The sequence below is a fragment of the Panicum virgatum genome, chromosome 7K (assembly GCF_016808335.1).
Source record: "Panicum virgatum strain AP13 chromosome 7K, P.virgatum_v5, whole genome shotgun sequence".
Taxonomy (NCBI): domain Eukaryota; kingdom Viridiplantae; phylum Streptophyta; class Magnoliopsida; order Poales; family Poaceae; genus Panicum; species Panicum virgatum.
Window position 1 is genome coordinate 33,718,408 of NC_053142.1, and position 14,391 is coordinate 33,732,798.

Sequence of the window (14,391 nt, forward strand, 5' to 3'; positions counted from 1 at the left end):
AACCTTCTAGGCGTTGCTGAGTCGATGCTCTTCCCGTATCTCTCTAGCCCGTTCCATGCGTCATCGACGTTGATCGGGGTCGCGGAAATGCTAAACCATGAGCTCAAGCTGCTCAACTCAAATTCACACCGATCCCCCCACCCACGCCATCACACCAACTCCAACCGGCCGCTCCAACTCCGAAGCTCACCAAAACCTCCCCAAGAACGCCAACGAACTCGCCATAAATAGGTCGCGGCCAGCCAGCCACGTGACACCACAAGAAGCGGCTCACACCGAAGGCGATCCGGCAGCAGGGCGCGAGGGGCCATCATGTCTTCGGCGTTTCCCGAGGACGACGTCGACGCGAGCGGCGGCGGCGACCCGCCCGTCGCGTGGTGGAGCGCGGCCTCTCCGGTGGGCGGCGACGTCGTGCTCTCCGCCGCCGTCCTCCTCTTCCTCGCCGTCGCCTTCGCGTTCGTCGTATACCACTACTTCACGGTCAGTCGCCGCGGCGGCGCGCGGGACGGCGGCGGCGTCACGATCGGGGTGTCTTCGGGCGCCCAGCGGCGCGGCACGTTCATAGGAGGCGACGCCGCTGGACGAAGCCGAGGCGGCGTCGACACGGCCCTGCTCCGGGCGTTGCCGTTGACGGTGTACAGGGTGAAGGACCGGGGCGGCGAGGCGCTGGAGTGCGCCGTGTGCCTCGCCGAGCTCGCCGACGGCGAGGCGGCCAGGTTCCTGCCCAGGTGCGGGCACGGCTTCCACGCCGAGTGCGTCGACCTGTGGCTGCGCGGCCACTCCACCTGCCCGCTCTGCCGCGTCGACGTCGACAAGCTGCCGCCGGCGCCATCGTCCCTGGCCCTCCCGCCGGCGCTGCCGGAGCCCGCGAACTACCCCACAAATCTTCCGACGAACGTCCTGTTCTGGGGGTCCCAGGACACGGTGACGACCGCCAGCGGCGGCGGCCCGAACTCTTCCCGCAGACCACCGGCGGCGGTGGTCATCGAGGTCCGGGACCGGGAGGCAGCACCGGCTGTGGCGGCGACGCCGCGAGAAGGTGAGGCGGCGAGTAAGGCGCAGGGCCTGGCGAGGCTGAGCTCGCTCAGGAGGCTGTGGAACAGAGGGAGGCATGATGCGGCGGCGGCGAGCTCCAGTTCGTGCCGCCAAGCCACTGCAGGTGATGGCACCGCGCAAGCTCCGGCACCGCCGTTGGATATTTGGAATCTTACGTAGGAGATGGATGAGCACTTGGATCACCGTCGACTAGTCGAGTGTGTTACATGATGAAACGTGTTTGGCTGTTTTTGACACAGGATTGCAAACTAGAGGAATGAAAAAAAAGGGAATTGGGTGGAGCGAAGAATAGAAATCAGGATTCCAAAACATATGAATAGAAAAATTTGGGTGTTTGGATCGCAGGAAAAATTTAAATCTTTTAGATATCCTGTCAAACAAAAGAACCACAATATCCCCTTCAGCGAGTTGTAATAACAGTTATGCTAGCATCGCTACAATAGAAACCTTTCCAACATGGCATTCGGATAAAAAAAAATCAATTCTGGCAGCCTTTTGTAATAACAAAAATCTTAATGCGTAGATCCAATCAGAACAACCCCGGATCCTTCATTCTTCATTTTTCTTCTCAATCTTGTCTTGGACATGAGTTTCGATGCTAAAATCTAGTGCAGAGGGACACTCAATCTGCTATCTTCCAAAAGGAAAAAAAAATGTTTACGGCCTTGAGAGAAAGCAGAAATGAACCACAGGGCATGTCTTCAGTAAGTGGAAAACTTTTTTTTTCCCTATGAAATGTGTGTCTCTTTCCTCTAGAATGGAAATCTGCAATCCTATGTTCCAAATGCAGTTACACAATTCCTTTACAAAGAAATGGAAACCTTCAGAATTCCTACGATCCTTTGAGCCAAACAAGCTCTAGAATGGAAATCTGCAATCCTATGTTCCAAATGCAGTTACACAATTCCTTTACAAAGAAATGGAAACCTTCAGAATTCCTACGATCCTTTGAGCCAAACAAGCTCTTTTTAGTTTGTTCACTCATCACCATTACTAGTCTGTAAGTCATCTTTTATTTGTGCTTCTCTGCTCTCGCTCAGGATAAAATTAACATGGTGATGAGTGATCCAAGTATAAGGAATAATGGCACCGCTAGTACATGGCGATGAGTGATCCAAGTCGTTTCAAATTATAGGTTATGTTTAACTTTTTTATCCAAACTTTAACCACTTGTTTTATTTAAAAAATTTGTACAAATATAGTTAAATTTAAGTTATTCTTCAAGAACTTATATTGATAAAGCAAGCCGCAAAAAAAAAGTGATTTTCAGAAATTTTTTGAATAAGACAAGTGGTCAAACTTAAAGTAAAAAAACAAACGACCTACAATTTGGTGCGGAGGGAGTAGTTGTAGCTAGATTGATGTGATTGAGAAGTGAGCTAATATCAATGGCTGCTCGTTGACAAGCTGATCAGCAGCACAGCACGCAGCAAGCTCGATTTTGCCAGAGGCTCCATTGTTAGAGGTGGACCCGGCCTCCATTATGGGAGCTTGAAGCTCAATCTGGATGAACTGAACAAGAGAATCGAGGTTGTTGACACGAATGATCGAAAAAACGAGTTTCTTAGCTTTGCGATGACATAAACTCGTGGTTGTGATTTTGTCACTATAGTGCACTAGTATTAGACTATCTCCAACAACGTGACCCAAACCCAAATTTGGGTCCTGAATAGTAGTTTGGGGTATCAAAATCGCTCTCCAACAGGGCACCCAAACAAACTACCCATTTTGCGTCGCGGGTGGGAGGAGAGGCAATTATGCGTCTCTCTCCTCGACCCAAATTGAAGCCGCGCGGGAGGCGGGCCCGCGGCACGGAGCCGCTGCCGCGGCCAAGTGGGCCCGCGGCGGGGCTCAGCCGACGACGGCAAGGCGGGGCGCATCGGGGAGCCACCAGCGCAGGCAGGAGCGGCGGCGAGGCGAGCCGAGGCGGGGGCGCGGCCGACGACGCCGAGGTGGGGAGCAGCGGCAAGACGGGGCGCAGCCGACGACGACGACGGCGAGGCGGGGAGCCGCCGGCGCAGCGGGGAGCGGGGCGAGGCAGGTCCATCGCGGCGAAGCACTGGAGGTCTGCGGCCTGCAGGGACAGCACGGCGGCGTTCACGCCCGCAGCTTGGCCGCCGCCGCTCGAATCTCGTGGCCTCCAGCCGGCTCTCGCCGTCGAACGCGCGCACACTAGGCGGAGGCGGTGGAGGAGGACGCGTCCGGACCCGCGGTGGGGAGATGGTGCGCGGCATCGGCGCTCGCCGCGCGCCTCTACAGGACGTGTCGGGGGTGGGGACTGGGGAGGAGCAGGGCGGCGGCGCTAGGCTTCATGTGTGCGTGCGGTGGAATTTGGGGCTTGGTAGCTTGGGCTCTGTTGGAGAAGGGCGAGTTTTGGGTAAGTACACATTTACTGTACGCGACCTATAACAACGAATAGGTTTTGGATTTGGGTTGTCTCTGTTGGAGACAGTCTTATATGGCATTAGGGTGAAGTATGAAAAGCCTGATTATTATTATTATTTTTAAAAAAGTTGATTCTTTGTGTGAGGCTCACTCGTTTTTTTTTTTTGAAAAGATGCTCACTCGTCTTTTCGGCCGCTATTCTGCTCGGGACAAGCCTGTGTGTCAGTCAGGTCCTCGATGCATTGGACGTTTGGACAATAGAGTCTCGGCCCGGCGGTGCGTTTTTTTCAACCTTTGGCCCACTTAAGCCACTGGACGGGTTCTAGCTTTCTTTTTTTTTCACAATTCGTTGGCAGTTGGCACAGTTACTAGTTTCCACTTTCAAGGAATTCCATCACCTTCAGGCCGTGGTTAATTCGAACGCAAAATTTTTTTATGAAATCTTACTAATTTGAAGTACTAAATGAAGTCTATTTATAGTAAATTTTTTTGCACAGATGGGTTGTAAATCGCGAGACGAATCTAATAATGCTAATTAATCCATGATTAATCAATAATTAGTGGATTGTTACTGTAACAAATCATGGATTAAGTAGACTTATTAGATTCGTCTCGCGATTTACAACCCATCCATGTAAAAAGTTTTTTAATAAACTTCATTTAGTACTCTATGCATGTATCGAAATATTTGATGTGATATTTTTTTTTGTGTTTATAGGGTTTATAGGATGGGAAAAAACAGTGCCTCAGTTTTTCCTTCCGCTAGCCTGTAAGACGAAGTTGCAACGCAGTTAGTACACGAGGGCCTACGGCTATCTGACGCGGCGGCACCCGCCGTCGTCACGGCCTGCTGAGACAACACAAGCCCGAGCTCCGCCGTCTGCCGTTGCTAGTGTCGTTGCCCTCTGCGCTTGAAGGGAATGATACTAGAATATACTGTGGATTACTATTGTAATTTGATAGTTTTTTTAATATTAATTATTGGAAATTTGATAGGAACGGTAGGATTGTGATACATGTTCTTTAATACTACGAGATCAGAGGCGAAGCTAGGAAAAAATTTAGGAGGGGCTAAAAAAAATGCTACAACGACGTGGCACCACTTCGACACCTCACAAAAGACAAATATAACAGTTTGAAGTAGTCTTATACTAAAACATCGATGGACAATAAAAATCACAAAATACATCATGAAAATTAAAGGATGCAGTTTATACATACCGAAAAGCCAAATTACGAAACTAATAGAGGTCGCGACAGTGACACCCATTAGTAATCCGAAGAAGCAATTTACAAAAATAGACATAATTGATTAGTCAAACATATATGGACCTCCAAATTATGAATTTAGAATAGAACAAAGCTTACCATTAATTTTTTAGGCAATAACATACGATGTTTCTTCATCTCTTCAAACCTCTTTTTGATCTTTTCATTATCAATCTTTCTAAATATCTCCTTCTCGTTATAGCATATCATCAAGTCATTGAGTCATTCATCACCTATTTTACTACGCAAATCTGTCCTTAGAATGGACATGGCTGAAAATATCCTCTCAACTGAAGTTGTTGTCACCGGTAGTATCAAAGTTAGCATAATGAGACGATAGACCAATCGATAAGATGTGTTCATATTAGTCTTGACCATAATTTCAGCAACTTTTCCAAGTTCAGTACATCCAAGGAAATCTGGAGTTCTTCTAGCACAATTGACGAAGGATTTAAGTTCAGTTGGCAAAACAGTACCAATATCAAAATCCTCAGCATAAATTTCAGCAAGTCTCACAAGTTTATCCACATCGAAATTAGAGGACTTCCTTGGGTTAAAACAAGCCATACATACTAATAGCTCTGAACTAGTTTCACCAAACCAATGATTCAGCTCAGTCAAGATGGCATCAATGGCGATGAGAAAAATCTCGACATGATCGTAATGCATGTTTGTTACCTTTTGCTTTCTACGTCTAAATGTCCCTCTAACATTTATTTCCTCATCCATATTTGGCACTTCAATCTCATTCCTCTCACAAAAAGTTTTCTAATGGCTCCCATCCATTTCCCCTCATATCCTGCAAGCCATCTTTCACATCCATTATCAAATGCATTGCTTCAACTATGTCTTGATCTTTCCATCTGCTCTGGTGCGGTTTGCAGGTTGGGCCTTGGTTGGGCTTTGGTTGGACTTTGAAGCGTCCCCTCATAAGAGAAGACTTAAAAATGATACAATATCAGTCCCAGGAGGCTGATAAAACTTTTATTACATCAGATGGTACATCACCATACAACTCTACGCGGAAGTGGGCAGTGTAGCGCCACTATCGCGAGGATAACAACTAACACCCACACAACGATATTAACTACGAAGAGGGGATCATCAGAGTCTTGCGCCATACGGAACTTCCTACGGGTGACCCTATCCATAGGCAAGGTTGGGTGCAGGACGGAACCTCTACTCAACATCTTCGGGAATGAAGTCCGGATCTTCCTCGTTAAAAATTAAGAATGGGGGTGAGTACAAACGTACTCAGCAAGCCCAACCACATCCACGGAGGGGGTATAAACAGAATATAATGCACAGGGTAAATCAAGAATAAGGCTAGGGTTTAGTTTGCGGAAAGCTAATTCTTATGCAGGGGTTTATTTGAAAGAAAGGGGTTTTCAAAAGCAATTATCTTGCACTGAGTAACACGTAGGGTTGATCCACACAGGATCCCAGTTTTAAGTTGCTACCAGACTCCTCATCCGCCGTAGCACACGGCACAGCTGCCAGACACTTTTCCAAAACAACTCACGCCAACACATCCATTCCCAGAAGAAACACTAGCTGTGTGACCAAACAGTAACTCGCCCAGTACCGTGGGCACAGCTATTCGAATAGATTTTAACTCTGCAAATGTGTGCAACTTTACCCACAAGCGGGGTACCGCAGCACGATCACCGTAGTGTCGGTGCAGATCCCAACAAAGCCATTACCCACCTTAGCTAGACCTGACTAGCCACCACGGGATCCACCAAGGGGTCATCGACCTATCTGCTAGGTTTAACCGGGGCCTAAGTCACACAGAGCTTATCCCTTCTTCTTGGTCACCTGTTGCTCTCAGCTCTCCTGATGGCTATCAGACTAACTAGTGGGGTTTATGCTAAGCCGTTGCCCATACAACGGTCAAGTGGTTTGCACGATAGTGGAGTTAGATGAGATGACACACCAACTCAGTCCTTAATTGTGACAAGATGGATATCTCCCTTCCTTGCTCAACCACACAGGCACGAGCACACAATTTGGCAATTCACACAGAAGTGCCATCCATCCTGTCTAAACTTATCTTTCGAAAAATTCCACATTTTCCCTTCCCACACACACTCACGCATTTTCTTTATAAAACAAGTTGTACAGTGTATAAGGTCCTAAGCGTTCTAGCAGCGATTAACGTCCAAACAAATCACATTCAGACATTAATCTAGGTGGTCAAGGAATGGTTATAACAAATCAAGGGGTGGCTATCCAACCATGTTTTCAGCAGGCAAAATATATGCAATTTTATAAACAGGCCAATAGGTTGTGTTTATAAAAACTAGGACAAAATATGCATCAAAGGGCGGGATTGAACTTGCCGTTCTCAAATCCTTCCGGGAAGTCCTGATCGATGTACTGTCCTTCGGGATCGAGGTCGCGGAACTGGTCCTCGTTCACTTGCTGCTCGTCGACGGGCTCTCCCTCATTCACACCGTGATCTACGACGCACACAAACAGGCACACAATTAAGAAAAAGAAATAAAAGCTTTATCGATGAGCTCAAATCAGAAACAATTAAGATATGGAGATAGGAGTAATATTTTTGGGCGGTTTCCTAATGGCATGGCCAAAACTATGTTAGGATTGGCGTGGTAAAGTTTCAGGTCGATCAGAGATTGTTTGGCGCATGAAATGATAGGTCAGAGAGGGGTTTAGGGTTAAACCGGGGTTCAGGGGCCTATTTGTAAATAGTTTTGGGATGACAGGGGCTTGTTTATAATATTTAGAAATGTCAGGGCCACTCTTGGAAAAAGCAGGGATCTATTTAGAATTATTTTCATTTAATGGAAGGGTTAGTTTGCAAAAAGGAAAATGGGAGGGGTCTCTTTTGGAAAAAGGGTTATAAGGGGTGGGGCCCTTAATGGAATTAGGAAAAAGGGAGGAGGCTCAAGGCAATTTTGCCTTTCTTCTTCCTCCTCCCGACCGGGAAACAGGGGAGGGCGCGTGAGGGGGCGGCGGCGGCCCTTGCCGGCCGTCCGAGGCACGGCGGCGGCCGAGAAGGAGGGGCGCACGGGGAATGGATTCCCCTCCTCAATTTCGGAGGAGGGGCCCCGCAGGGAGGGGAGCCACGGCGGCAGGCGGCGGTCGGCCCTGGTCGGTGCGGCGGCGGCGCTGCAGGGCCTGGCGGCGGCCGAGGCTAGGGGGAAAAGAAAGAGGGCGGCGATGGGATTCTTTTCCCTCACTCACCATGGACTGGGGTGCAGCGGAGCGTGCTAGCCATGGGGGCCGGCGGCGGTAGGCAGAGCTTGCTCGGGCGGCGGCGCTAGAGGTCTGAGGTGGAGGGCTGGGGCGGTGGTGGAGGTCGTGGGGAGGATGAGCTGCGCGGGGAGCCTATTTAAGGGCGGAGTAAGGCGGTGGAGGGAGTGAGCACGGTGGCCGGCCTGCCGGCGGGCATCTCGGTGGCCATTAATGCCGTTTTGGAGCTTTCGGGGTGTCGTGGAGCGGCGGGGCGAGTGTACGAGCGTCGAGGGCGTCGGCGTGCACGTGGAGGAGGGACCGGCCGCTGTGCTTGGCGCCGAGTACTGCTCGCGAGCAGTGCGGCTCGGACGGCGAGGTAGCGGTGTTGTGCCGGGCGGCGCGGCGAGCTCAGCACGACGGGACGGCAGCGGCGAGCGGCGCAGCGGGCGTCGCGGCCGCGTGGAGCGCGTGGGTCGGTCGGGAGCAGGCGCGCGCGTGTGTGGACGGGACGGCGCGGCGGCGAGCTGCTCTGCAGCGTGCGGGAGGGAGCAGAGGAGAAGGAAGGAAGAAGAGAGATATATAGAGAGAGAGGGAGGGAAAAAGGGAAAATGGAAAAAAGAAAAAGAAAAGAAAATGGAGAAAAAAAGAAAAAAAGGGGAAGAGAGAGAGAGAGATGGCGGGGATCGCGGCGGCGACCGCGGCTGCACGCGCGCCTGGTTGGTGTCGGGACGGCGAAAAATCGCCGGGAAGGTTTACGAAAAATTTGGAGTTCGATTCGAGCTCAACGACGAAAAAGTTTTGGAAATTATTTTTAGCGCGTGATTTAATTTAGTGAATTTTTGGGCTGTTACAGACTTGAGTGACTGGGAGTTTCTTTAAGTGGGCTGCCATAATCTATTATCAGCCCAACTCGTAAGCAACTCTGAACAGGGTCGTCTTCCACCTCCAGCCTCCCCTACCTCTTCTATCTGGCACAAAACATCCATAGAGGGGCTCAGGGGGGCTCCATGGCTCTAGTGGGAGTAGGGGAGGCTCAAGCCCCCCCCCCCCCCCCCCCCCCCGACCAACCGTTGCCTCCGCCATTACGAGATAAATATGCTCGTGGGTTGCAACACATATATAAGTATAATTATTATATTTGGAGTGTCTTAGCCTCTTTTTGCCGTGTACGTATTAGGTCCAACCCTAATACATGATGACAGACCAAAGCAAGGGAAACAGACGGGATGGACAAGGAGCCCACTTGTCGATGATAGAAGTTGGACCAAATAAAAAAATTGGAGATGAAAACATTCCTAGGAAGCAAGAAGCTTTTGCATCTAAATTCTTAGAATTTAGTGTAAAGTAACTCGAATTAAAATCCTAAAATTTCTTGAGCCAACATCTCCTCTTCCAAACAGGCATATGTAGGAGGCTTTTGATAATATAAGCCGTATAACTCAATACTCTCCGTCAAGGATTAAAGCAGCTCCTATTACATTGTCTCCGTCAAGGTATGTAGCTATCACTTCCAATCAGCGACTTTTTCCGCAGCCTCGCTCCAAAGCCACCGCCGTTGAGGGGTATTTGCATTGCCTACTTGGGCAGATCATGTCGATTTCAGGCACGCGCGAGTGTACTCGTGTTAGTTCGATCTTTCGGTCGGCAAGCATATGCACCTTGTTTCCACGACCACATCCACGGCTCCTAGCTTCCTCTCTTCAGCTACATCAGCAACATAAGGTGTGTATCACTTTGCCATGAGTAATAACGTTACCCGTCAGTAATAATTTTCATCTGCAATAATCATTGCATTCGTGACGCCAGAGTTGTCTCCAACCCTCCCACTAGCGCGGCCAAAGTTATGTGCTATTCTACACATTAGGTATAATAATAATTTATTCTACACTAATAGCTATAATAGCAAATTACTGACCAAACTTTCAGTATAATTCAGTAGCCGGCGAGTTATTACTGAACATTGTTTAGTAACTTGGTGAATTTAGTTTGGTATTTTGACAATTATTTTTGCTAGTAATAAAAGCTTGGTGTAGAATAATATTCTATATATACCTAACGTGCAGAATAGCAGTGCCGTGAACGATGTCAGTCCAATAGTTTCCTGCTTACATTCGGCTCCCTATATATGAATATAATCTAGTCCGACTACCCCGATGCTCTTCTTGCTGCCCACGACGCTACCACTGATGAAGGGATGTTAGAGTACTATACCGGGCCGGCCTGACTAATAACGACATAGCATGACAGTGTTCCATAGGAATTGTTAGTATTATGATCCCATGCTTAATTCCACATTACCTCTACTCATTCCAACCTTTTCAACTGTGCCCTCACATTAGGCCAATCCCTCTCTGCATGCTCTCTATCGTTCTTCAACAGTGTCTTGTGGAGGGTGCACGTGACAGAGCACAAAATAAAGCTATATCTATCTATCTATCTATCTTCAAAGGAAACTGATGAGTAGCACATACACAGTACACTAGTGACAACTGACAGGCTGGAACGTACTACGAAGCAAAAAAGTTTTCACGGCACACTGCCACGTGAAAAATCCTGGAACGGACGGACGAGGTGCTCCCAGTACATGCTGCCAACTAGTAGCTAGCCATATCGCGCTATCCGCTAAGCGCGAGTTCAAACCAAGTACACAGAGCTTCTTTTTCTCTTTTTTCTTTCAACTTTCAAGTAGCTAGTGATGTGAGCTCGCTGGAGCTGATGAGGCCCCCATATCTGCAGCGCTTGGGGGCGCACGCAGCTAGCAGCAGCAGTTAACTCTTGTGGCGGGCCTGCCGGAACACCGGCCACTGCGGCGGTGAACAGTCATATAGGGCGCCCCGGCCGCAAGTGACCATGCCGCCGATCGACTTTCGCCTGGCGCCCTACGCCCAATCCTGGATCCTACTCTTTATTGGCAAGAGCGTAGGCCGGGCCGGGCCTATTCATCGCGAGCTCCGCCGGCCGGGCCTCCGACATGGCCGTGTGACGCTAGCTGCCGCCGCGTTCGATCTGATCTCTCTCGTCGTCGTCTCTCTCCGCCAGGAGCAGCGCAGCGAGAGAGCTCTGCGACGACGGCGATCCGAGAGCGAGCACGCAGCGCAGCGGGCATGGATCGGAGCTGCTAGCATTGTAGCTGCACAGCGCGCGGCTACTGTGAGCGGTGACGGGACTGAACGAGCGAGCCGGCCGGCACGCAGCTCATGATCAGCAGCTGGGTGTGTGTGCCCGGCCGGCCGGCCGGCGCCCGTACGGCCGTGTGGCGCCGGCCGGCCGGCTGCTGCTGGCCGCGCAGGCATGTGAAAGGATAACCACCCATGGACGGACGCATGCGTACGTCGTACAGATGCTGCAGCGACAGGCCGGGGCGTGGGTACATGGCGATTCGAGTAAACTCTGTTGTTACTGAGAGAAGCTGTTTCGTTGGGAGATGGTGGTGGATCGTCAGATCAGCCGCCTAGCTCTAGCTGTCGTCTACGCCGCTGTCGATCGATCGACGATCCGTCGATCTCGTGTAGATAGCTACCTGCAGGGCTAGCTGTCCGTATGCATGCATGTGTGTCCTTGGGAGCAGACAAATTTGTACACTTTTCAGGATTCTGAATCTCCGATACAGCCACATACTACAGGCAGCCATGTGTGTGTGGGTGTGTGTGAGAGAGACGTCAGACGTATATGTACTACAGTGTAGCCTAGCTATCTATTACTAACCTAGGCCCTAGAAAAGCTCATGCCTGGTCACCATGTACTGCAGCTGGGCTGCAGCCTCCTCTGCTGGATGGCTCTACCCTCTCATGCATCAACAAGCTGAGCTCGTCGCCGGCCGATGCGCCTAGCTATCCATCGGCCTAGGCCTAGCAGCATGCATGCGTGCGAAGGGAGAGCTCGAGGGAGAGACCAGCCCATGTTCATCCCCATAATTAGGCCGTCGATGGATTCCCCCAGCAGGTGGGTGGTGGTGAAGCGTCCTGTTCATGGAACAGTGCGTCGACTCTGATTCGTTCAGGCAACTCGCTGGACCACCCGGCCCCCGAGGCCTGGTAACCTTAACTTCCTCATAGTACACTCGCTCCCCTGCCCTAGCTACTGCGCGCCCACCACGCACGTACCGACAGGCCTCTGAACTGTCCTCTCCGGATTCCGCCCCAGCCCCTCTTGCGGCATGATCGATCAGTCGCCTCCGATCCTCTACCCGGATGGGCTCGAAGCTCGCTAGCTAGCTCTCCAGAGAGCTGAGGTTTAATCTCCCCTACTTCACTGGAGCTAGCAGTACATCCATGCATCCATCTGCGAGTAATATATGCTTCGATTAATTTGTTACTTTCAATTGCATATCTGAAATGCATAGGAATTTAGAGGTAACAGATCATGGCTCAAATGGTTTCTTTACGAACCAGCTTGATTCTTATATATTTTTAGCTTAAAATTGTATAAGATTAGAGTCATGTCCTTTTAAATCCCAGCTTTTAGATTATCTAAGTTAAATTTTAGGAAAAAAGTCCTTTTTACAACCTTCAACTATTGTGATCGTCTGTTTTTCAATCTTGATGTACAAAATCAGAAATTTTTCAACCTTCAAGTATCAAAACTGTTTGTTTTTCAACCTTCTCCAGTTTTCAGGGCAGTTTACGCCGACATGGCGCCTAGTAACTAGCCCAGTTAGCACCCACCATGTGGTTGGACTAGAACCGTGGCATCTAATGTTTGTAGAGGGTTTTGGGTAAAACAGTCAAGACTTAGCCAGTACACCATTATTAGTTATAGGATTCACGGAGGGCCTAATCACAAAAATCTTGAAGCTTTCAGCCATGGCGGGACTGGCGGCCTTGGCCACAGAGCCCCCTGGTGTTCTGGTGATCTAGGCGCGCGGCCGAGCTGGGGAATGGAAACAGGAGGATGTGGTGAGCTCTGTTGAGTGCTTACTAAAGGCTGGGGATGGACGTGGCAGTTGGAATCGGAGGAGGCGGGCGACGCACAAGAGGTCCAAGCGGTGACAGCGCTATGATGGTTAATGGGCGACGAGGACCCAACGATTGTATGCGTCTTGGCGAGGAGGTGCACGTGGTGGCGTCAGTCCTCGCCGGCATGCAGTGGGCACGATGAATCGGTGCAAAGGGAAGCGACGGTACTCGGCTCCTCGCAGCGGTGGCGCTACGGCGATGTAATGGCGACGAGGACGGGTGGAACGGGTGCAGGTCGGCAACGCGCAGCTCATGGTGCTCGTGGCTTTGACCGGCTGCATCTAGGGACGGCAAATCGGGCGAGCCGTGGAAGAGCACGACCACAGAGAGTAGCCGCCATCCTAAATAGGTGTATTTGTCCAAATTTCCGGCAGTGAGGCCCGTGCAGCGTGGCAAGCAGGAGCAACAATGGGAGATCGCGGGGGCCGCACAGCGCAGGGGACAGGCGGATGGGCGAAACGGCGGCCGGTGGCAAGGCCTCCATAGCTCGGCGGCGAGCCAAAGGGAGAAGAAAGAGAGAAGAGGCGAGACCGTGAGAGAAGCACATGGTGGGTGCTGGGCGGGTGACTAGGCGCCACGTCAGCGTAAACTGCCCTGGAAACTGGACAAGATCGAAAAACAAACGGTTTTGATACTTTGAAGGTTGAAAGATTTCTGGTTTTGTACATCAAGGTTGAAAAATGGATGAACGCAATAGTCGAAGGTTGTAAAAGGACTTTTTCTTAAATTTTAAGATCCTTTACCACCCCCTACGTAGGATCAGTAGCAAACTCACTTTTTATGGTACTTCTTATATAGCTAGTTTACGGTACTTATTATATAGCTATATATGCAACAATTTAGAGTTACCGGGATGAAAAATATCATAATGCACCGATCAATTCGATGGCGAAGAAGGCGTGGAGGGATCCGCGAAGCTAGCGCGCTACGGGTGATGCATGAGCGAGATGATCACAGGCGGTTCAACTGTCGCTGTTCTGCAGAGTGAAGCCCCCTCGATCGATCATTAGTCAGGTTGTGGCTCATAGCTAGTAGTTGTAGAGGATAATAAGGAGATTGGTCGATGGATATATATCAATAGCACATGTAGTAGTACTACAAAGGGGAGGACGGAGACAGGGGGTCAGAGAAGGAGACCATGGAGTGGACTTAATAATCGGTGTACGCGCCGGTACGGTCGGGTCGAGCGCGGATGACTACGGGATCTCGGCTTCGTTCCAGCGCCTTCCTTAATGATGGAGCATCGCCCATGTCCTCCTCCGGCGTGGCCGGCCTACGCCGCGAACCCTAGCCCGCGCCAGCCCAGTGGGCGTGGTCCTCCCCGGCCGGTCGCCCCGTGCGAGCTGATGAGCGAGGGCGCCACAGTGCCATGCACATACGCGTCCACAGTCGAGAGGGTGAATGAAAGCACGCAGCAGACAGACGGCACGAGTCGATCGAGGTGAGAGTAACCTAGCTAGCGCCAGCAGCGCCCCAGGCCTGGCCTACCCCAGCCTGCTGCTCTCTGCCGCCCCGGTGGTGGTGG

At 50.6% G+C, this 14,391-nt stretch overlaps 1 protein-coding gene across 1 annotated transcript; it reads left to right on the forward strand.

Moving 5' to 3' along the window:
• The first annotated feature begins 266 nt into the window (after positions 1 to 266).
• Positions 267 to 1,395, forward strand: LOC120643043 (E3 ubiquitin-protein ligase EL5-like). Its single transcript, XM_039919578.1, has one exon. It carries the CDS (start codon positions 313 to 315, stop codon positions 1,213 to 1,215), a length of 903 nt encoding a protein of 300 aa, XP_039775512.1. The 5' UTR covers positions 267 to 312; the 3' UTR covers positions 1,216 to 1,395.
• Positions 1,396 to 14,391: the final 12,996 nt, after the last annotated feature.

Bases quoted from the DNA above. Each gene is read 5' to 3' on its own strand.
- LOC120643043 (XM_039919578.1), top strand. From the start codon at position 313: ATGTCTTCGGCGTTTCCCGAGGACGACGTCGACGCGAGCGGCGGCGGC.